Source organism: Zophobas morio, unplaced genomic scaffold (genome assembly GCF_036711695.1).
Source record: "Zophobas morio isolate AGI-343-1 ecotype UQ-CSIRO unplaced genomic scaffold, CSIRO_AGI_Zmor_V1 ptg000021l, whole genome shotgun sequence".
Classification (NCBI taxonomy): domain Eukaryota; kingdom Metazoa; phylum Arthropoda; class Insecta; order Coleoptera; family Tenebrionidae; genus Zophobas; species Zophobas morio.
In genome coordinates this window covers 11573283-11597493 of record NW_026972126.1, presented here as the reverse complement: position 1 = coordinate 11597493, position 24211 = coordinate 11573283, and the positions used below count along the sequence as shown (strand labels likewise).

The 24211-nt window shown below is 35.3% G+C and overlaps 2 protein-coding genes and 1 long non-coding RNA gene across 3 annotated transcripts; 1 reads left to right on the top strand and 2 right to left on the bottom strand.

The window, feature by feature from the left end:
• Window positions 1-21616, top strand: LOC135133289 (uncharacterized). The gene is made up of 5 exons (XM_064061641.1): window positions 1-2349; window positions 2396-2589; window positions 2638-2774; window positions 21055-21173; window positions 21230-21616. Exons 1-5 carry the CDS (start codon window positions 218-220, stop codon window positions 21435-21437), a joined length of 2790 nt encoding a protein of 929 aa, XP_063917711.1. The 5' UTR covers window positions 1-217; the 3' UTR covers window positions 21438-21616.
• Window positions 8281-8623, bottom strand: LOC135133051 (uncharacterized). Its single transcript, XR_010281138.1, has 3 exons — window positions 8582-8623; window positions 8436-8527; window positions 8281-8376 (listed from the first exon to the last, which is right to left on the bottom strand). It is a non-coding gene; the product is annotated as an uncharacterized LOC135133051 (long non-coding RNA).
• Window positions 21617-21631: 15 nt separating the features above from the next.
• LOC135133291 (phosphoribosyl pyrophosphate synthase-associated protein 2) lies at window positions 21632-23297 on the bottom strand. Its single transcript, XM_064061647.1, has 6 exons — window positions 23084-23297; window positions 22808-23005; window positions 22474-22762; window positions 22149-22424; window positions 21952-22098; window positions 21632-21905 (listed from the first exon to the last, which is right to left on the bottom strand). Exons 2-6 carry the CDS (start codon window positions 23002-23004, stop codon window positions 21747-21749), a joined length of 1068 nt encoding a protein of 355 aa, XP_063917717.1. The 5' UTR covers window position 23005; window positions 23084-23297; the 3' UTR covers window positions 21632-21746.
• Window positions 23298-24211: the final 914 nt, after the last annotated feature.

Genomic DNA, 24211 nt, shown 5'->3' with positions numbered 1-24211 from the left:
CCTCTACCTCTCTCTCTTATTTAGGGAGAAACTAGCAAAGCGTCAACAAGCCCCTTTCAATTAATATTTACTATTTTTGACCCGTTTGGGGGGCTGTTTTTGGCGTCCCCCCAAAACAGTCATGTCAGTTATCTAACAGTGTTCCTAAATTAAGCCAAAACTCGACGAAATCGTGAGATGCGATTTTCCTAACGTAATTTAAAAAATCGTTTTTGCGATGGACAGTGGAAGTGTGATTTCTCTATCCAGTACTTCTTCCAAGGGCTCCGGCCACACAAGCAGCGCCGAATTGGCAAGCGTCTTAACAGTAAGTTCGGAAGTCCAGCGAGTTCCTGTGAGTTGGGGAAGTGGTAAAGTGGCACCTCAGAAGAAAGTTTTGGACATCGGGGGCACACTCACCCAGGCTGAGAAGGTCACCAACTGGATGCAATCGTGTAATTATGACGATCACAAATGTGATTCCCCGGAGATTGATAATGAAAACAACAAGAGTACGTGCATTCGGTATGATTTTGACAAGAAGCCAACAGTTACTGCGCTGCCGAAGTCGTGCTTCACGAGAGCCACGCCGCTGTTTTCTTACATGGAAGAAGCGAAAAAGAGTGTGAGTTTGAACAATGGGGACACGCACAGGGCGAACGGGAGCAGGGTGAGACGAAATAGCGAAAATACGCCTTTAAGTCCGGAAAGCCAAAAGAAAGAACTTTGCAATTATTTACAATTAATGAAACCTGATGATCAGCAGAGTACTTTTTTTATCGAGTATCGACGGTCTGGTAGGGTTAGAGTGCAACAGAACGAGTCTAAGATGGCGAAAAGAAAAGATAAACAAGAAACTAGTGTTGAAGAAATTGACGTTGACAGGCCGACGATTTCCAGTGAACAAGAACTAAGAATTAGTAGAATCATGAAAATGAAGAACATTTTAAAAAGAAAGCTCAACTTTCAGGAGAAAGTAAACTTGTTACCGTTGCCGCCGAAAAAAATCTACGCCGATGTGGTTGACTTTGAAGACTGTATTAAGGACATTGTGGAAGAAGAGTTAAAGAACAGAAGCGTCGTGGAGGAAGAATTGGGGAAGAAACCGATCAATGGATACGTACGAAAGGTGAAAAAACGTCGCAAGTTTAAATTTCCCCCAAAGTTGCGTCCAAGCTTTAGGAAGGGTTTCTTCAACAATAAACCCTTTAATTTGAGGAGCAAGGTACGTCTTACGCACGTTTCTCTAGACAGTCTTATCTTGAGAAAAAGCCAATTACGGAAAAAGGCTCGGAAAAAAATATTAAAAGAAATGAAAGAAAAAAAGTCGCTGGAAAAAGCGTCGTTGGAAAAAGCGGAAACTGCCGGTTGCGAAATAATATCAGTCCACACCAACTCGGATGACGAAAACGTCGATTTGAAGAATTTCGTCGACGATATGCTAGAGCTGGATAAAATGAGCGAAGAACACAGAAAAAGCGTAATCGAGAGTCGAATACTAGCGTCGAGCTCAATCACGAATTTAATCAACAAAAGGATGACGCATGAAGCTGACGTACAAAGAGCGTATAAAATTTTCTCTGACTTGTCGAATGAGAGGAAGCTTTCAGAGGAAAAAGAAAACAATACTCAGCCATTGCAGGAGTGCGTGGACGTGAATATAAATCAGACTGAAAACAATAACACAAAAAGTTTAAATCAGAATGAAAAAAATTCTGATAATCTAGTCATGGATTTAATTATTTCTGAGCATGATTACACCACGTTTAGACCAGCGGAAGACGAAAATTCGGACTGTCTGGACGACAGTAACGACCAATCAGTCAGAAATTTAAGTCCAGTTCCCATCCCAGATCTCGAAGTTCTTCCAGTCAGTAAAGAAGTCGAAACGAAGTCGTTACATCGTAGCCTAACAATCACCAACCGCCGTAAATTCCACACAAACTACGGCCTGCACAATTGGAACTCAAACTGTAGCAGAAAATTAAACCACGCAATCACTATATCAAAGAAAAACGGCTCCGTTCTTCGAGCGTTCTACCAAGACTACAATCTCATAATAGTACAACAGAATTTAATTTCATTTTGGACACAGAGTGCCTTAGGTAACGTGTTAGGAGCTCAGAATATGTGGATCCCGAAAGGAGAGATCCAACGTATCACTCTGAATAGCACGTACACTCAGAAAAATGCAGCAGAGATGGTTATTACGACGGAAACGAGTGTGGCGTTCGTGGAGCTGTGGACCAAAGAGCACAAATCCGACGTCCGACAAGTTCCTCTTGCCGACGTCTTTGCGACGGTGTATTTCTGGCGTCTGCGGCAAACCGGCCTCGAGAAGAAAGCTCTCCAATTGGAGAACATCCAAGGGTAAAACGGTTGAGGTGCGCGAATTCAGAATGATGTTTTGTTGAAGATTTGCAGATGATGTTCAGTATTGTGTGTTAAAATGGTATTCGAAGATAATTGTGAGTTGGCACTCAGTGCAGGGAAACGAGAAGAAGACGAAGATTCACTCGTATCATCTTGCCGCGGATTTTCAGACGGTGGCGAATATCAGCGAGATACAGCCGGTTGAACATTATGTTTCGTCGCTGCATAATATTGAAGGTATGGGAGTTGGGTTTGGAAATGTGGTTTTGATGGTTGATTTTTCAGATTGTGATAGTCTGGTGATGGGTTGTGGAGAGAATAAAGTAACTTTGTGGAATGTGGAGTATGGGTACATTGTGGCTACTATTGAGATGTCGAATATTAAGTCGCCGTTGTCGACGCTGTGGGTCAACTGTGACAGGGTAAGTTATATTTTTGATATTGTAAGCCAGAATAAAAATATATTTATCGTTTATTATTATACAAACATTCAAGTGCAATATTGGACTTCCGTTAATTAAAAAATTTAGATAAAACTTAGCGACAAAGTAGATTTACAAGTGTCAAAATAAAATGACAAGTGACACTACATTAACAAATTGTTACCACATAATCGAAAAAGTCCCCTAAATTAACTGTCAAATAAAGTGTCAAATAGCATCATTATTTTCAAAATAAGTTTAACGGCCTACTTTATTTTGACCATGTGGTATAAAAGTTAGAAAGTTTGACGTAAATGACGTGTTAGAAAGTTTTGTCTACGACTTTAGTACCGTTTTAATAATGTGCGATCAAAAGAAATTTCGTTGTAGTTGGCATTGAACTTTCCCCTCCATTTCGTCCCCTCGATCTGACAATAAATGAAAAATTTATTACTATTGAGATGGGGGCGGGTGAGCGGAGCTTATATTTAGCCTTTTTTTTTTGTTTTAGTATACGTAGTCTTTTTTTTAACAATAAAGTACTCAAACATGTTTAAAATAGTAAATTTTTGTAGTGAAAAATTCATCACAATCGATATCGGGTGGGTGGGGCTTAATCATTCCTTTTTTTTTTTAATATATATAGTTTTCTTTCATTAACACGACACTTAAAACATGTTTCTTGTGGTAATTTCTTGTAGAAAAGTAAGCACTTTGCAATAAGCTCCGCTCCCGACTCACGACGAATAAAAAATTCATCCCAATTGAGATGGGGGCGGGTGGGCGGGGATTATGTCTTGCTTTTTTTTTTCTTAATATACGTACCCTTCTTTTCGCCAAAAAACTAATGTTCAAATTTTTTTTTTGACAAATATAGATCTCGCAATTAAGCTCTTCCCCTCGAGCTGACAAAAATGAAAAATTCATCACAATTGAGATAGGGCGGGTGGGTGGGGTTTCATAATTATTGGCTTCTTATTCTTAATGCACATACTTTTCTTTCAAGAACACGATACTTAAAACATAATTTTAACCTCAAATTCACCAATTGATATTTTAAGTATTTTCTTGTTGAAAGAAGACCTATGTGTAACGAAAAGAGAGTCAAAGAGACACCCGCCCCAACTCAATTGTGATGTATAAAATAGACCATTTTGTTAAAAAATGAGGAATTAATCTTCCTATTTTCTGTAAGCAAAAGGAGATCGAAAGAAGAAAAAAAATGATATAATAAAAAAATAAAATTTGTAGTATTCATAATCTGACTTTTCTGTAATTTTGTAATATTAATATTTTAAGTATTTTATTGTTGAAAAAAAAGACAACGTATATTACGAAAAGAAAGTCAAAGGATAAGCCCCACCCACCGCCCCATCTCAATTGTTTTTAATTTTTTTATTCGTCCTGAGACAGGGGGCGGAACTTCAATGCAAACTTCATTTTTCTCTACAAGAAATTACCATGTGAATCATGTTTTAAACCGGGCTGTGGAAAGAAAATTACACATATTAGAAAAAAAGTCAAAAATTAAGCCCCACCCACCCGCCCCAATCTCAACTGTGATTATTTTTTTTATTCGTCGTGAGACGGGGGGCGGAACTTCAATGCAAAGTTCATATTTCTCCACAAGAAATTGCCATGTGAAACACGTTTTAAGTATCGTGTTATTGAAAGAAATCGACACATAAGAAAAAAGTCAAAAATTAACCCTGCCCACCTGCCCCGACCTCAATTGTGATGAATTTTTTATACGTTGTGAAATCGGGGGGCGGAGCTTAATTGCAAAGTCCGTATGTTTGAGGCATGATCGTATTGTATAAAATAAATCATTTTGTGAAAAAATAGGGAATTAATATTCTTATTCTCTCTAAACAAAATGAGATCGAAAGAAGAAAAAAACTATATAAGTATAAAAATTTTAGTATTCACAACCTGACTTTTCTGTAATTTTGTAATATTAATATTTTAAGTATTTTATTGTTGAAAAAAAGACAGCGTATATTACGAAAAGACAGTCAAAGGATAAGCCCCACCCACCGCCCCATCTCAGTTGTTATTAATTTTTTATTCTATGTTGTAAATATGTACCGTGTACCCGTCCCAATCTCAGTTGAGATGAATGTTTTAGATCGGAGGGCGGAGCTTAATTGCAAAGTCCATATGTTTGAAGGATGATTGTATTGTAGAAAATAGACCATTTTGAGAAAAAATAAGTAATGGATATTCTTATTCTCTCAAAGCAAAAGAAGATCGAAAGAAGAAGAAAAAATATATAAAAATAGAAATTTTAGTATTTAAATCCTGACGTTTCTGTAATTTTGTAGCGTAAATCAAATCTGGCAACACTGGTAACACAGCTGGACAGTATTCTAACCTCTATATATATTACGACAAGAAAGTAAATGGATATGCCCCACCCACCCGCCCCACTTCAATTGTGATTAATTTTTTTATTCGTCGTGGGACGGGGGGCGGAGCTTAATTGCACCTGTTGATTTTTCTTAAAATTTAGCAATTGTCTCGATTGATTGAGAACGGCTTTTAGAAAATTGTCTGAACCCGAACGTTGCCAAATTTACGACCAACAAGTGTTTCAATAGAAACGGCAAAGGACGTACAAGAAATTACCATGTGAAACATGTGTTAAGTATCGTGTTATTGAAAGAAAACTACACGTATTAAGAAGAAAAGGCAAAAATTAAGCCCCACCCACCCGCCCCGATGTTAATTATGATGAATATTTTATTCGTTATGAGATCGGGGGTGGAGCTTAATTGCAAAGGGAATTAATTAATATTCTTATTCTCTCAAAGCAAAAGGAAATCGAAAGAAGAAGAAAAAAACTATATAAAAATAAAAATGTTAGTATTCACAACCTGATTTTTCTGTAATTTTGCAGTATTAATATATAAATATTTGAAGTATTTTATTTTTGAAAAAAAGACACAATAATGTATAATATTACGAAAAGACAGTCAAAGGATAATTCATTCTCCAGCTTCTCCAGTGTGAGTAGTAGGCGATGAGAAAGACAGATTGCTTGTCCAGCGCCAACTTGGAGATGTTTTTTGGTGATCATTAAAGTTCGGAATTAAATGCAGAAAAAAATTTGTAAATATGCGCATATATATGCAGAGAAATTTGGCATTATATGCAAAAAGTGCTAAAATATGCAAGAAAAAAGACTTCTCTTACACATTAATATTTTATATACCTGTATACTGCCAATAACTAACTGTATTAAAATTAAGATTTTCACCAATTACCACGAAAGATGCAGCAAAAATAGTTAAATATGCAGAATATGCAAAAATATGCATTTTGCATATTATTTGAGCCTTAGTGATCGTATCATACACATTGAAATTTTTGAAATGGCAGAAAAATTATGTCCGAAATGATTTGTCCGTCACTATATGTAACAATGACATCACCACAACTTTTTTGCGTGGATGGTTGATTTTTCCCCAGTTTGGCAGGTGATTGTTCTTATGGAATTTAACACTAGTTGGGACACCCTAAACTAGTGAATGATACAATTCATTTTTTATTAACATAAAATAAATGGCGGCAGGAATATTACCAGATTCTACCTTTGGTTGCGTTTAATGACCTAGTTACTAACAAATTGCTTAGTTGGCGAAGAATCTTGATGACGAGTGAAATTTAATTTTAAAAAAATCATGTTGGCAACACCAAGTCGTTCATTGTTTAACTCGACAGTTACGGTCGCATAATTGTCAAATAAAATGTCAGATAGCTGCAATGCCAACATTATTATTTTCAAAATAAATTTCATGACCTACTAAACGACTTTATTTTGATCATATGGTACCGTCGCGTCGTTTCTAAAAAATTTCGGACAAATGACATTGACATGAAAGTCATATTCCCATTGCTTTGGCTTTTTTTTTTTTTGAAAACGACATGAGGAAATTTTGACGTAAATAACGTTTTTTTGTTGTTGTTTTGTTTAGTACAGTTTTAATAATCTACGATCAAAAGAAATTTCCTTCTAGTTGGATTTTTAGCTATCATTTTCAGTGTGAGTAGTAGGCGATGGGAAAGACGTTTATACAGTCGTAGCCAGAAAATCTTAGACATCAATGTCATTCCGCTGTCACAAAGCTAATACATATTTATAAAGATAATACTAATTTTGGCAAATAACATACCTTCTAAGAAAGTAGAGGGCGGGTGGGAGGGGCTAATATTTGTAAAGATAAAGAGTGATTTTGGCAAAAAATATGATGGGCACTTTTGACTTTGTTTTAAATCTTAAATTCTCCGCTTGTCAAAATAGAATTCAATTCCCACTGTACAGTAAATAAAATAAGTCAGTGAACTAGCGAAAAAGGTGGGCGGAGCTGAGTTTAGCTTTTTTCTTAAGAGTCTTGTAAGCAAGCAGTAGCCCCGCCCACTGACTACCTCTTGATTCCAGTGACTATTCTTCTTATTGTGCAGTCTTACCTTAGTAAATACTAGCCCCACCCACTATTTTCTTAGAGTGTATGTCATTTGCCAAAATTAGTCTTATCTTAGCATGTACAGTTTCGGCCACAAAATCTTGGGCAGTTCTGTCATTCGAGTGACATAAGCTCTAAAACAGGTTTTACGTACTTATAACTTCAAATTTTCCATGTTTGTCGTTTTGACGTAGACTGGAATGTGGATGATGACGTATGTCAAAATTTATTTTTTAAAACTGTCAATTATTATGGCAAAGCATGGACTATATCGTGCTTTTTAAATGATAGAAAAATACTGCCCAAGATTTTCTGGCCGAAACTGTACTAGGCCCGCCCACCCGCCCTCTGTGTTCCTAGAGAAAATGCCATTTACCAAAATCAGTTTTATCGTAACAAATACTAATAAAAAAAAAATAAAAATTGAAGAAACACAGAGAAGATGTTCAAAATTCCTTCCTTGTGCAAATAAGTAAGCTCGCAATGTTTCCAGATATTTTGATCATTTTTTGTAAAAGTTAGTGATCAGTACTTGCTAAGAAAAAAGTTATTTTGGCAAATGAGATACCCTCTAAGAAAAGAGAGGGTGGGTGGGTGGGTGGGGCTGGTACTTGCAAAGGTAAAACTGATTTTGGCAAATGAAATATCCTCTAAGAGAGGGTGGGTGGGTGGGGCTAGTACCTGTCGTCATTTTCAAAATAAATTTCATGGCTTACTAGACGACTTTATTTCTATCATATGGTATAAAATTCACCGAGAAATTTGGACGTATAGAAAGTTTTGTCTACGGCTTAGTGTAGTTTTAATAATGTGCGATCAAAAGAAATTTCCTGGACTTTTATCTGTCATCTTCATTAGCCAGTGTGAGTAGTAGGCGTTGAGAAAAACGGCCTGCTTGTTCAGCGCCAACTTGGAGACATTTTTTGGTGCTAAGAATGTCCCGAACTTTGGTTGATTGCAAAGAAATGTAAAAACTTGATTTTCCAAATCTTCGAGTAACTGCCGCCTGTTGTCCTAATTTCCTTGGCACCTCTAAGACGAGATTCATTGAAAGCACGTACGTGTTTTGTCTTATCGTACGGGTCAATTATAAGGTGCGTTTTATTAACTGTCAAACAGGCATAGAATGTAGAACCCTTAAATTAAAATTCATTACATATATCAAATGTATAGGTATATAATAATATTAAATTACCTCCAATTTAACTCTCCCATTATATTTTACCATTTTTTCCAGTCGACACTGCTGTGTTTCAATCCAACTGCTTAAAAGTACTTCTATCTTATCTGAAAATTCAAAAAAGTTTTTTTTTCACTTTTTTACAATTCAAGAATGGATACCTCTTGCCATTTCGGACGACGACGACTGATCGGTGTTCTATGGATTAAATTTACACCACACAACACTTAACATTCTTCTTCTTCTGCTGTTTCTTAGAGTCTCCAGGTCCTCAGATCTATATCACCAATACCGATAATTAGCACTTTACCATTTAAAATTATTACACTTACACTTATTTGAAGTTGAGGTTTTAAACGCTGCAAAACAAAATAAAGACGAATTGGGTTTCTGGTCATGATAATATACCTGCATTTTTGGTTTCTGATTGTTGGTCAGCTTTAGCTTACCCATTAATGTTATTATTCAATCTAATCCTGAAAACCTGTATATTTCCTGAAATTTGGAAATTATCCATCATAACTCCTATTTTTAAAAAAGGTAAAAGAAGTGTGATAGAGAACTACCGTCCTATCTCGCTGATCTGTACCTTTGCTAAGGTTTTTGAACTTGTTTTGCATAGATTTCTTCTTTTCAATATTCATAATAAGATCTCCGAATCTCAGCATGGTTTCGTGTATGGCCGTTCTACTACTTCCAACTTGTACTTTTACTCAGTTTGTGTCTGACTCTCTTGATAAGAGACTGCAAGTAGACGTTGCATACATGAACTTCTCAAAAGCTTTCGATAAGTTAAATCATAAAATTCTATTAGTTAAGTTGAACAGTATTGGATTCTCTGTCGCTCTCCTGGAACTAATCAAGTCTTATCTAGCTAACAGGCTTCAGATTGTAAAATATTTAGAGCATGTGTCCAAGACGTCTGTTCTTTCTAGTGGCGTACCACAAGGCTCAGTTTTAGGTCCTCTTTTCTTCGCGATATATATTAATGACTTAGTCCGAGCTATTCACTCTAATATTCTTTTGTATGCAGACGACGTAAAAATATACAGAGATATAGCTAAATATGAGTACTGTCTATTACTGCAAACGGATTTACTTTATTTCCTGCAGTGGGGTAAGTTGAATATGCTTCCAATAAATTTTGATAAATGTCACATAATGTCTTATACTAATAAGAATCCACAAATCTCATATGATTATACTCTAAATGAAGCTGTGTTATCCAGAGTAGACTACTTTTCTGACCTGGGCGTGACTTTCAATCCCAAACTTACATTTCGAGCACATATTAACAGCATCTGTGCAAATGCTCTGGAATTCCTTGGATTCATTCTGCGTTGTGGCAGCAATTTCAATGACTTGGAATGTTTGCGAATCTTATACTTTTCTTATGTGCGCTTTAGGTTGGAATATGCAAGTATAGTTTGGTCAGCGCCGCTTTCTTAAATATTTAGCATATAGAGTAGATGCTACATATCCAATAAGATTTCAACTTACGGATTTAAACACTAGACGCACTTCTTATTCATTGAACTTTCTTAGAAATCTAATGTGCTCACAAGTTGACTGTTCCAATCTTCTCAGCAAGCTCTATATCTATTGTCCAAGACTTTCTTCTCGTGACCACCGTTGTTTCTATCTGCCTACACCGCGTATAGATGTCGAAAAGTACTCGCCTGTTTGTCAAACGACCAATAATTTTAATTTGAGTCAGAATGATTTTAATATTTTTGTTAACGTTCCCTATGGGATAAAGTAGTAATTTTAGCTACTGATTACCTGTTACACATTTACTACCATTTCTTTTGTAAGTCTGTAATTGGGTCTTGCACCCGTTGACTTACATATATAATAATAATAATGATTATTTTCTATTTTACTCAATTCAATGCCTAGATTTTCTTTTACAGCTTTTCTATGTTCTTCTTCTGATTCAAAATCATTTCTCCATTCACGTGTCTCTAACTTTATTTTCATAAATGCTTTTACATATCCTTTAAACAAATAACTCGATTTTTTTGCAAAATGCCAAACTTCATTAATAGTTATTATTTTGTAATCTTTTTCAATTGCTTTTTCTACCTCGTTTGTACACCAGGTTCCTCTGATAATCCTTTGAGATTCTGTATGAGTACGTTTATCTTTTTGATTATTTAATTTTGCACACAATTGACATAACGGAAATGTTAGTTTTTCAACGCCAGATTTGGATTTATTCTTAACAGGTAAAACGGGGTGATAAAAACCTCTTGGTGGTAAAATTAGACATTTTATTAAACCATACCAATTTGAATTATACGTAGGAGGTTTGAGTATTTTAGTAGGATGTCCAACTGGATAATCATCATAACATTGTACTGTTGGATATAAACTACAAATATGTATACAGAGTTATTCTCCTAAGATGACCCATTTATGTTTTTAAAATAGGCAACCCAAAATACCGATTCCACCTGAACCTGGATTACAAAAAATGTTTCAAAATTAAATTGTTCATAAAGATCTTCCATAGTTTTATTCCTATTATTAATAAACTGAACTATAACATTTTGTACAACTGTAATAAATGTTGATTTCTTAGGATGGGACCATTTCGAAGAAGACACCCTTAACCTTTTATACCCATTTATTCACTCTCGATGTACAATCGTGACTGCTTATAAATTATCACTTCCTATCCTATGTTAGTTGCTGACTTATGCTATATTAGTATTTCGTAATTTAACGCTTACTCTACAATAACTAAATGAATGCTTACTGTACACCTCCCTCGGCTGAAAAAAAAGTTTTATTTTCGTGGAGCGAAAATAAAATTTTTCAAAAATGATAAGGCTTAACTCTATTTTTATGAACCGTGACATCTTTGTTATCTATTCTTATTACTATGTTAGGAGAATTGTTCTCTATTACCTTGTACGGTCCTTTAAAAATGTCTACATTTTTATTTCCCGCATTATTTTCTAACATGACTAAAGATCCTATGCTATAATCTACAAGCTTAGTTTTCTTGTCATACATGATTTTCCTTTTACACTTAGACTCTAATAGATTTTTTCTTGCATCGGCACATGCAATCTGTAATCTATATCTTAATTCTAACGGATAATTGTCAAAATTATACAACGGATTAATGTTCGTTGACACATTTGTCGGTAAAACACAGGTTTTCCCAAAAACTAGTTCGAATGGCGTATAACGCGTTTCCGTATGCACTGTATTGTTAAAAACGACACCCACGCACTCCAGCTGTTCGAATATTTCGCGCACTGTATCCTAAGATATGCACCTAAGTTTTTATGTGTATTTTCAAGTGCTCCAAGAGTCTCGTGGTGATATGCCGTTGAATTTAGTTTTTTGATATTAAGGATTTTGCAAACTTCAGATAAAGTACTACAAAGAAATTCACATCCTTGATCGGTGACAATTTCATTAGGTATTCCAAATCTTAATATGAAATTGTCTACAAATGCCTTGGCAACTGTTACAGCTTCCTTGTTTGGGATAGCATATGCTTCGACCAATTTGCTTAGCTCGCATTGTATAGTTAAAATATATCGGTTATTTTCAGAATCTTGTTCGAGTGGTCCGACTATGTCTAGAAAGATTTTTTGAAAAGCAGACTTAGCTGTTGTTGTGATTGACATTGGCTGAATATTTGGTTTTGAATATTTGAACCGTTGACAATCGTCACACTTTTGTACAAATTTTTCTACAGCTTTTCTTAATCCTGACCAATAAAAATATTTCTTGACATTATTATACATTCGATTTATGCCTGCATGCCCTCCTGTCGGAAGCATGTGAAAGTCATTTAAAATTATTTGTCGCATTTCTGGATTTTCGACAATTTGAACATCATTTATTATGCTGAGTTTTAAATGTAATTTCCTTACTTCATTTGGATGTTTTATTAATTCATTTAAAATGTTGTGTGCACACATTTTTCTCTTGATTATAACTATTTCCGGAATATTATATTTCGTAACAATTGTATGAAGATCTCTCAACGTTGCTTCTAAGGCACACGCCGATCGAGTATCTTCTTTCACATAAATTACTTGCTCATCAGCGTTACATATTAAATTGCCTACTTTATAATCGTAAGTTTCATTGTTAACAGCTGTTTTAAATTCTTTTTTGTCTATTAATCTTAACTCAAATGATTGTGATGGACGTTTTATCAGCTCCACTATTCCAGGGTGATCAAGTCTGTCATATGAAACCGATTCAACGTTTTGATTTTCAGGTTTTCTATTTTTGCTTTGCGCTCGAGTTATTGCAGAAATGGTTTCGGATACACCGTTTCCCATTTGTTTTAATTCGTCTGATGTTATCTCTATGCGCGATAAAGTATCTGCTACTACATTGTCTTTTCCTTTTATATACTTGATTGTGAAATCATATTCTTGAAGAGTTAATCTAAATCTTGTTAAACGACTAGATGGATCTGACATTCCGAATAAGTACACTAACGGTCTGTGATCAGTGTGGATAATAAACTTTCTTCCAAATAAATATGGACGAAAATGTTTTACTGCAAATACGATTCCTAATAATTCTTTTTCTATCGTACAGTATTTTGATTCGGCTGCATTGAGTGTTCTACTAGCAAAAGCAACTGGTTTATCATCTCCGTTACAAAGTACGGCTCCTAATGCAATGGAAGAAGCATCCGTTTTTAAAATAAAAGTGTTTGTTTCGGAAAAATTTGGATATTGCAAAATTGGTGGTTTTGTTAGAGAGTTTTTCAATGTTTCGAAAGAGATTTGACATTCCTCATTCCAATCAAATTGTACAATTTTCTTGCTCAATTTATTCAATGGTGCTGCTATGTCAGCAAAATTTTTAATATATCGTCTGTAATAGTTCGCAAAAGCTACAAATCTTTTTGCATCGTTAGCATTTCGCGGTATTGGAAAATTTTGAATACATTTAATTTTGTCTGGGTCGGGCGATACACCATTAGCTGAAATTACGTGTCCTAAATACAAAATTTCTTTCCTTAAAAATTCGCATTTGTTTGGATTTAATTTTAAATTAACTGATCTCATTCTTTCGAAAACTTTGATTAAATTTTTATTGTGATTTGCCAAATTATTACCAAAAACTATTAAGTCATCCAAGTATACAAAGCAACTTTCGTAATTTAGTCCCGACATAGCTATTGTCATGGCTCTAGAAAAACTTGAAGGAGAAATTTTTAATCCCATTGGCAGACGCTTCATTTGATAATGACCTCTGTCGGTAATAAATGCTGTACACGGTCTACTCTCTGGATCAATTTCAATTTGATAAAATCCTTGAGACAGATCTAAGTGTGAGAAATACATAGCTCCTGACAATGAATCCAAAATCTCAATGATAGATGGTAAAGGAAATTTATCGTCTTCAATTTGTTTATTCAGCTCACGATAATCGATTACAATTCGCCATTTCTTTTCACCATTAGGACCAGATTTTTTCGGAAAAATTAATAATGGAGAGGACCATGCTGAAGACTTGGCCTCTTCGATTATCCCATCTTTCAACATTTTGTCAATTTGCGTGTGTATTTCACTTTTTTGTGATTGGGGAAGGCGGTACGGTTTTCTATAAACAGGTGTTGTGTTGTTTCGCAACTTAATACTCTGTTTATAAATGTTGGTCACTGTAAGTGGATCGTTTTCAAGATAAAAAACGTCTGAATACTTGGCGCATATTTTCTGAATTGACATTTCCTCTTCCTCATTCAAATTTCTCATATCTAAATTATTTAATAGCCTATCTACCCTATTTACCGATTGTGGATTGTTGTCAAAATTAAAAATGTAATAATCAACTGACTTTTCCAATTTAGGTTTAAAATTTTTAATTTTTATGTCTTCATCTCTAACATTAAGTATTTTTACAGGAATTTTACTTGACCTTGACTTTGTTAATGCGGCTGCTACATAAACTCCTTGACATAATTCTTCCGGAAAGACTACATATTCGTCGTCATCTTTGACGTAGCAATATTTTATAATTTCACACCTAGCCGGTATTTCCGTATAAACTTCGTAACTTCACTCTATTGGTATTGCAATTTTCCAGTCATCAACATAAAATGAAAACAAGTATTTTTCGTAATCAATTATCGCATTATGCTTAGTAAAGAAATTTGAACCTATTATTCCATCAATTCCGCTTGCAAATTTATCTATCAGCAAAAATTCTTGATTGAACTCTATGTCATTTACCTTTAACTTTAAGTCACATGCACCTTGAGAAATTGTTGAACCTGCAATTCCGTTTATTGCAATTTTCCTGTTTCGATCAATGAACTGACATCCTACTAATTTAGAATTTGGAAAAATAACACTAACTGACGCTCCTGAATCTAATAAAAATTTTAATTCATTTTCCCCATGTATTAATTTCACATAATTTAGACCATCTACATTCAGAACTGCTGCATCATCAAGTTTGCAATTAGTGTCTTGATTCACGAAAAAACGATGACTTATTATTTCCACTATTTACATTTGTGCTTGTATTGCCGGTTTCCGAATTTGACATATAATAACCTCGCGAATGATGGTTTCTGTTATAACTTGTGTTATTATATTCATGCCTGTCGTTATATCTGTTAGTATTGTTACTTTTATTGTTGTTAAGACCTCTGTAGTTTGTGCCTCTGTAGTTACCACGACTTCCAAAATTATTTGATCTAGATTGGAATTGTATTTGTGGATTCCGCGTTTGATAATTTTCAAAATTTCCCCGATTACAGGAACTATTATGCCTATTAAAATTTCCGTAATTCGATCGTTGATTATTTCTATAGTTATGATTACTGCCTCTGACTGTGTTATGATAACTTCCTTTATGCAAACTGAAAACTCTACTAGACTGTGTGGAAGCATTTTCGTCTTTAGATCCACGGATCGCTTCATTTAATTTTGAATAATTTCGTGCTTTTATGATAGTGCGAAGCTCAGGATTCTGCAAACCGTTTGCAAACGCATTTATAGCCAACTTTTCGTTTGTTTCTCTTAAGATTTGGAGTGCCTCACTATTTCCGTCGGCTTGAGCAATCGTCAGCTCAACAAGTAAATTTTCGACCTTTCTCCCAAAATCCTCAATCGACATGCTATTTTGCCTAATTTGAACTAACTGTGTGGATAAAGATGCGGCTGACTTTGTAGTCAGTAAGAAACGTCTCATATCCTGGACTAAAAGAGCATTTGAAGCATACACATTCTTTAATCTAATTTTCGCGCTTTCTGTTAACCTAGCTTTAAGGACATAGTTAGTAAGAGCTTGTTTCCCCTCATTGTCTAGCAACGAATCATACAGTTCTATGGCATCAATCAGCTGTTTAGTGACACTTTCGTTACCATTCATCAAAGGCAACAAGCTCGTTGCGGTCTTTAAATTGAATTTTTCCGTCATTGTTGAGAGCCTTTCTCTGTTATTTTCTACACTAATATTATTTAACCTATCTTGTAAAACCTTGTCTATTTCGTCAATTAATTTAACAATATTACCTACATAAATTTTGACTTTACTAATGGTTTCAGGGTTGTGAGTTTCTTTATTGAAATTTGTCTTTAACGTCTCGAAACTTTCCGTAAGTTTGTCTAATTTCTCACATTTTTTAGTCACCTTCTGAATATCCGTCCGTCTTTCGTGCGAATCTTTAACAAGGTTTCGCGAAAACACTCGTAATTCCTCAAGTAATTGTTTGAATAGTTCAATATTGAAACTCATACCCAGTTTTTTAACTTATTTTACTTATTTACTATCGATCATCAAAGTCATTAATTCGCCACTAGTAATTAATCTGTTTGCACCAAATTACACTTACTTTGACGCGATCTTCTCCCACGTTGAGCTGCTGTTGATTCCGCAAGTACGTGGAGCAGGAAGGAACGCTGGTAGGGCTCCTTGGGACGGGTTCCCGACGAAGATGGTGGCGGTAACTGACTTCTGCTGCTACGGGTGGCATCGCTGTTGTTTTCCTCTTAGACTGCTTCCTGGCTTTGGGATCTCCCAATTTCTCGTACAATTTTGTTGTCCAACCATTTCTTGCAAATCTTTCCCACGAACACGGCAAACAATCCGATTAAGATCACTACGATAGTTATTGTCGTGATCTCGTGCAACGTTAAATTTTCAGGGGTTGCTGATACTGAGTTCTGGACCTCGCCAGCATTGCTGTTTATGACAATGTCTTCCTTGGATTGCTGCGTACCCATTTTTTTCCGGTTGTGTCCTTTTTACGAAAAGAGTTCTTCGATGGCAGGATCTTGGATGGCAGGATCGCCATGTAATAAATGTTGATTTCTTAGGATGGGACCATTTCGAAGAAGACACCCTTAACCTTTTATACCCATTTATTCACTCTCGATGTACAATCGTGACTGCTTATAAATTATCACTTCCTATCCTATATTAGTTGCTGACTTATGCTATATTAGTATTTCGTAATTTAACGCTTACTCTACAATAACTAAATGAATGCTTACTGTACACAACCATGCCAAAAACAACCGAACCGTGATATTGATAGACTGTATTAGTTTTTTCATCAAACCCATCAACTTTTGATCCACATATTCTCACTTCACCATCATTTAATGCATGTTTGAAATTGTTGAGAATATTTATCTTTTTTCAGATTATTATCAACAACTGCAATTGTAATTGTTGGACGTAAAGGCTTTGAAAATACCTTTTTTTTCGCGGCGATTTTACAATTCCAAAAAAATATATTAAAATTTGGATCGAAGCTGACAAACGCATCAAAAGGTCACCTACCTTGTTTTGTTCAGCCTCCTGGGTTGAGGGTTTGTAGACCGCATGCACAAAGGAACCACGTGTCTAAGTTTCGCGACAACAATTCGCGATTGACGTCACACAAGATGGCAACTGCGTTCACTTAACGCCCACCTTAGCGATGTTACCTCTCTGAGGGTTTCTCGATAACTCTGTTCGATAACAGCGCCAACCCCAAGTACCGGGCCCTTTTGCTCGGTACTATGGCGCCTCTAGTGGAAAGTGACCAAAATACACTTGTCAGCAATCCGCGGGAAAACAAACAAAATCGAAACAAAATATTAACAAACTTCGAACCGGAACAGTAATGTGTCTAAAAGGATCTATGTTGGCTATTTCTAGAAACTGTTTTCTTAATTCAAGACATCCTCTTCTTAAAATATCTACATCAGAATTACAATAATCTAAAGTTCTTTTTTAAAATTAAACAAATAGTTTTCTTTTTTGTTTATGCCATTCTAAAAACTCTTGCCTTTCTTTTATTTTCATAGAATTAACGCCATAGTATTTTGTATTTGGTATTTTTCCAATATAGTTCTGATTTTCTGTTGTATTGAAAAATGTGGAAAATAACCTCTTTTAAGTTCTTTTAGACCGAATGTTTTTGGGGAAGTTTTTTAAAGGTCCTTGAACAAAGTTACTACTATCAATAATTCTTAAATTAATTGATTTTATTTCCATTAACATTATTTTAGATCCATTATATATGCAGAAAGGTTATCTTAGCAAGGACTAGCCCCGCCCACCCGCCCTCTGTTTTCTTAGAGGGTATATCATTTACCAAAATCAGTCTTATCTTAGCGAGTTGGCCATGAAAATCCAGTGAGTTTGTTGGAATTTGATACAGAAGAATAAAAATTCCCTGAACTTTTTTATTGAATTAAAGGTTAAAAAATATGCTAGAAATATAAACATTGTTGCCGATACTTTTAGTTTTCAGTAGCAATGACCAAGTTAACGATATCCATTTCTTAGAAAGCATAAAACTTTACGCTATTTAAAACAGTTATTCGGCTTTTTGTAAGTGTTTATTTCATATGTAAGGAACAAACACCAAAATTTCACTTAAACATTGTTTTTATATAAATGGGGGTTCTACATACGACTATTGTCGCATGCCACATTTAGCATATCATCTTTAATTCTCAATCATCAGTTCGTTCTGCTCGCCCACTCTTCTTAGAAATGGAAATTTCGACCTTCGTGACCAGCCTATTTCCATATCTTCCAACTTCTTTTTTCACTTTTCTAAGATTACTAAAAGGGTTGGTAAAAGACAACCTTGCTCTAGTGCTTTGATGGGTTTAGCTTTTCTGAAACATTTTTCCGGCCTTAAATTGAATGATTTATCTATATAGCTATTACTAATGCTTACGTAAGTGCTCTTTATTTGCTTTTACTAAGTACTTCCAAACGTTTATTAATGAGAACGTTCCTATACGCCTTCCCCAGGTCCATGAAGAGTTACAAAAAAAATGAAAATGCTTAAAATTTGGTGCAAAGTAACGACGTGGATGATCTAACTAAAATTATACTTATTTTGTTGTACGTCAGGTGGTTTTTCACATACTACCTTGGTAAATTTAGAAGGAAAGATGCGCAAAAATATCACCCCCCGACAAGCTACAATTCACTCCATTTCCATTATTTCGCTATGAAAATCTGTATCATCACCGTCATTTTCAAATTCAGATTCTGAATCAGATTCACCTAGCGAAATAATTAAAGGAGGTATAGATTCGTACGAAAGATTTCCCATATTTTTTCCCAATCTGCCAAAATAAGTTTTTCACAATGTTTACAAAAATTTTGCCACATGCTTGGAGTACATTTAGAAAGCGCCTCAAGCCATAAATTCTCCACCCTATTTTTTAATGAAGGTTGAAAATTTATATGCTTGTTGTAATAGTTCTTACAAAATCTCCACGCCATTTCAATTGGATTATATTGAGAATGGTACGGAGGTAATCTAAGAACTTCATGGCCACTTTCTCGTCTACCAAATATCTTTTTTTTCCTATTGTTTCTGAAGGGTTTAATCAAATTCCACAACTGTTTCTTCGAAAATTTTTTGTCAAATTCTACACTATGTTTAAAGAGCCATTCCTGCATTTCACATTTTGTACTAGAAAAAGTGGGAGGTTTATCCACCGAACCGAGTGAAACGGTGCATTGTCTAAAACCACCACACATTTTTGGTTCAACTTTGCCAAAGCTGGAATGAGCTGATTAACTACCCAATTTTGAAAAATTGTCCTGTCCATCGTTTTATGATAGTCTCTATCGTTATTTTTTTAATTTAAAAAATTGTTACAACCATCCAAGAACCCCGTTGAACAACCCGCGTGGAGAATAGTAAACCTTGATCCTTCACTTTTAATTTTGGTGGGATTGCTTTTTAGATCAGTATCGTGCACCCAACGACGAATGGACGAACCATTTTGATAGATCCATGTTTCATCCAAATACACGAAAATCAAATTTTCACAAGAATTTATAAACTGTAAATATGTTCTCAAAAAAGTAATTTTGGCTGCAACGACATCTTTTTGTTCACATAGAATTTTGCGACTATTTACTTCCCTGTGTTTATAACCTATTGACTTAAGAATTTTGTATAATGTGATTCGCCCCCCTTTAAATTCCAACTGTTCCCTAGAATATGCCAAAAGAGTATCTACAGTGAAATATTCGTTTTTTTCATTAAGTTGCCAAATTTGTCGTTGCAGGTCTTTCCGAAACATATAATTTGTAAATGAATCCGTTGGTTTTCGCTTGCCAGATAGTGATGTTTTTAAATTTTGGTCCCCTGTTGATAAAATTTTCGCCACAGTTGATGTTCCCACCTATGAGAAAAAAAATTAAATATTTTACAGCGTATTTTTACATTACAAAAAATATGTTCGAGACCCTCATAGTTACTTTTTCGAAAGAAAGATCGGGCCTGTCTTTTCGAAACTGCAAAAAACATCTTTTTATTGCAATTTTTGTTGCAGTTAAACTATTTTAGGCATTTTCTTTTTAAATGATGTCGTAATGATCTGTGAATCTGTCACAATGACAAATTATCTATGAGAACAAAATTAAAACATTTGTTTGCGTCTATTATTAGATCTGATCTAATAAATGAAGTAGAAAAGTGGCAATCTAGCTCAAAGCAAATGTCAATCAGACTACTGACAGACAAAAAACTAAGTCATCAAATCAGTTTATCCAACTTAAAGCAAAAATATCAAAGCCTACTTTACTATATAAAGATCGTGAATGGATAATATTTATCCTTCAGTAGCGTCTAAAAAGGTTGGATAAGGGTTAATTTTCCCTTTATAATTTTGATAACACAAAATAAGTTTTTCAGACTTCTTAGACTTCGCGAATAACTGTCAATTTTGTTGTACGTACCTTTCAATAACACCCTGTATAGTAAATCAGTATCGAAATTTATTTTGTTCTTTCAAAAAACTCGATGTCATCTTCTTTTTGGAATTTATAGTATCAGATACTCTTATTGGTGGCTTAACAAAGTATTCGTTTTCAAATTGTAAATAAAAGGGTGATAATTTTAAATTATGGGAAAACACCTGACTATGTAGTAGGCGTAGAAAAAAAAAGGCCGCTCATTTAAAGTTTAAAATAGGGTTTTGTTATAGAAATGCTTTTATAACTATGAATTAAAGCCACTTTACGATTATAAAATTGGGAATAAAGGTAACTAATAAATATCTCTAGGAACTACTATCAATTTATAAGTACATACATAGTTGGCTGCATTCTTTATTTTTAAATTTTATTTATATTTATAAGGAATCTTTGTGTAGAATGTTTCTTGTAGGGGTTCCTATTCACGATCCAAGAGTGCGTTGACCAGGAACTAAGGCTTATCGCAATAAACGGTATGAACCACTCATGGAAGAAGCTCCAGAACTATAACCCCATATCAGGATTCAGTTGGTTAGGGATTAAACACCTAATTTAAGTGTGGAAAATCTAACCAATTTTCGTTATAGCTTGAAAGGCGTGTGTATGGAAAACGGGATTCTAGTAGCGTATTACTCTGAAGGAATTCTTTGTTGGAATGCACAAACTGGAGAATTAATAGTTGAAGAAGTACCGAACGAATGTGAATATATTCCTTCTGGGAAACATGTGATAATGATAGTTAATGATAATATTATCGTTAGGCATTCGTTAAGTCATTTAATAACTGATTTGTAGTTATTCAGTTCTATTACGTTGTGTTGTTTTGTTGACTGATTTTTTTTATGTAAAAGTTTTTTCTTCGTGTAAATAGTGTTCAGTTGCCATTTTTATTAATTATATAATTCTATGTATTATAACAAATTTGCTATTTTGAATAACAGATTTGTCTCTCAAATAAAATATTTTCTATAGAATCATGTTTTTATTTACATTTAATAAATGTTTATTGCTCATTATGACGTTTATTTACCCAAACTAAAGAATGCAAAAAATATTTATATGCAAAAATAACATGCAATTAATACTTGGGGATATGTCTAATACTTAGTCTTCGAGGGTAACATTCTTGAACAAATATGACATAGATTCCTTGTTGTGAATTCTTCTTATAGCTTCAGACAACAAAATCGAGATATCCACAGTTTTGATTTTATGGCACTGCATCTTTTGCAACTCGTGCGGAATTGTGTTAGTTACAACAACCTACAAACAGATTGGTCTGTACTCAATTAAAACCAAAAACACCCACCTCATCTATGGGTGAATCTTCGATCAATCTTGGGGCGTCTGATGACAAGAGACCGTGAGTCGCTAACACATAGATTTTATAGGCACCACGTTCCTTTAGGACTTCTGAGGCGGCCACGAATGACTGCACATCATCAATTAAATCATCCTAGACACACAATTTTGAAATAATAACCACGGAAAAATAGTCATACATACCACCATAATGGCAATGCGGCCCCCTACATCACCTACAACATTAATTGGCGGCTTCTCCTTTGCAATATGCACTGGAACTCCAACCCCAGCATCCATGGTTCGAGATCTGGGAAGAGTGGGTGGCGAATACCGCCCATCTACTTCATCCGACTCTGCTTCCTTCTGCTCACCATGAATAACCGCAATTCCCAGTCGAAGACGCTCAGCGTATGAAGTGGCTTTTTTGGCAGTGCCTGGGTTTCGAGCCACAATCACTGAATTGCGGTAATCCGGGATCTACAAATTCACCGTCATGACAATTTTTTTGGGGGTGTTAGGTGCTTACACATTCTTGTATGTACTGCAAGAGGAAAGGGCTAGCTCTCAGGTTATCAACCGGACAATCAAAAAATCCCTGAATTTCTTTTTGGTGGAGATCCATTGTGATTATGTGGGTTAGTCCAGATTTACACATCATCTGGGCAAGAAGTTTGGAAACAATGCTGCCACGCTTACGCATTTTGCACTGTTTGCTGTAGGGTAAGTAAGGGATCACTCCGACTATTGATTTAGCGCTAGATGTCTTACAAGCATATGCCATTATTAGTAGCTCCATGATGTTATTGTTGACGTCTCTAAAAAAACATTATCACTGAGTGTGGTTGCAAAAGTGGACTTACTTTGTGCCTGTTTGTATGATGTAGATGTCTTTGCCACGAACAGAGTCTCCAATTTCCACCATGGTTTCGCGGTTTGTTTTATGGTAGACAGCACAGCCCCCAACTTTGACTCCCAAGCGGTGCGATATTAAGTTGACCAGTTCTGGGTGGGAGTTGCCCCCTATTAGGACCACGTCCGACGTTTTGGGTGCTTCCATCCTGTATTACACACCCCCCACACGATTATATTTAAATTAAAAAAACAATACTCGAAAAAATACTGCAACAGTTACGCACGTTTCCTACTTATTTATACAACTTGGAAACGAGGACACAACTCCATACATTTGGTTTCTCGCTTTTCTGGAATATTTGTGTAACTAAATATGCTAATAATAAAATTTGTTGACACTTCACGGTAAACACTGGCAGTGGCTAACGTCACGTAAACTAGTGACAGAACTGACAGATGCTGGTTTTATTTATCCCTTTTTTTCGTCGTCTTCGTTGATTCACTATTAAAGTCTCTCCAATCCCTTAAATGTGACATGTGAGGGCGCATACGTCGGGAGGGAAAGGAATCTGTAATGTCGGCTAAATGCTGTCGTGGTCTGACTTTTTGACACAATTTGACATCATGTATTTCAGTTTTTACTTGAAAAAGAGGCAAAATTTCGGTACCGGCACCAAAGTCACAACGCCATGGGCGTGGATGGTCTGCAAAGGGATATGCAGTAGGAAAGTTTTTCTTTGAGGTGTTTACATTGTTATCGGAATGTGTCTCAGGAATTATGAAGCTGCATTCTGGATCACGTTTAGTACTTGCTGGGGAGCTTGAAGAAGTAGGTAGTGGTGACTTGGAACCATGGAGGAACAAAGTAGGAACAGAGCCGGGTTTAAGTCTTTTATTTGCATAATAACAACTTCTCTCAAAGTGTTTACCACAAATGTATAAATTATTTGCAATATTATCACCTGAAATGGTTTTAATGGCTATACATTCCCTTAGGTAAAAGACTCATGTGGGGGTACCTACTTGTAGCATTAAAAACCTTTTTGCACCACAACCTTTTGTTCACAGTGTTTGAAGGGAATCTGTGCATTATTTTGTGGTCTCTAGGATCCTTGATTACCTCACAAGCAGGCACAGAGCAATATTTTTTGGACATTTTGATAATATCAATTCAAGCACAAACTGTTTTGGCGCGTAACAAAACGGATTAATTACAGATTCCTGTAACTCCCGAAGGGAGTGACATCTTTTGATATTTTCCCTTTTGACAAGTCGGACGATTGTAATCAATTGGAGAGACTTTAATAGTGAATCAACGAAGACGACGCTTTTTTTAATACAATCCCCGTACAACCGGTTATTGATTAACACGGTGCAAGCGTTTCACGCAAAACATGCAAAAGTCCTTGAAT

Excerpts from the sequence above, each read along its gene's own strand:
- LOC135133289 (XM_064061641.1), top strand. The coding sequence starts at position 218 with ATGGACAGTGGAAGTGTGATTTCTCTATCCAGTACTTCTTCCAAGGGC. Across the intron at positions 2,350-2,395 it reads CAATTGGAGAACATCCAAGG|ATTTGCAGATGATGTTCAGT; the intron begins GTAAAACGGTTG and ends GTTTTGTTGAAG. Across the intron at positions 21,174-21,229 it reads CCCATATCAGGATTCAGTTG|CTTGAAAGGCGTGTGTATGG; the intron begins GTTAGGGATTAA and ends TTTTCGTTATAG.
- LOC135133291 (XM_064061647.1), bottom strand. The coding sequence starts at position 23,004 with ATGGAAGCACCCAAAACGTCGGACGTGGTCCTAATAGGGGGCAACTCC. Across the intron at positions 22,425-22,473 it reads TGCAGTACATACAAGAATGT|ATCCCGGATTACCGCAATTC; the intron begins GTAAGCACCTAA and ends GTGAATTTGTAG. Across the intron at positions 22,099-22,148 it reads GCCGCATTGCCATTATGGTG|GATGATTTAATTGATGATGT; the intron begins GTATGTATGACT and ends TTGTGTGTCTAG.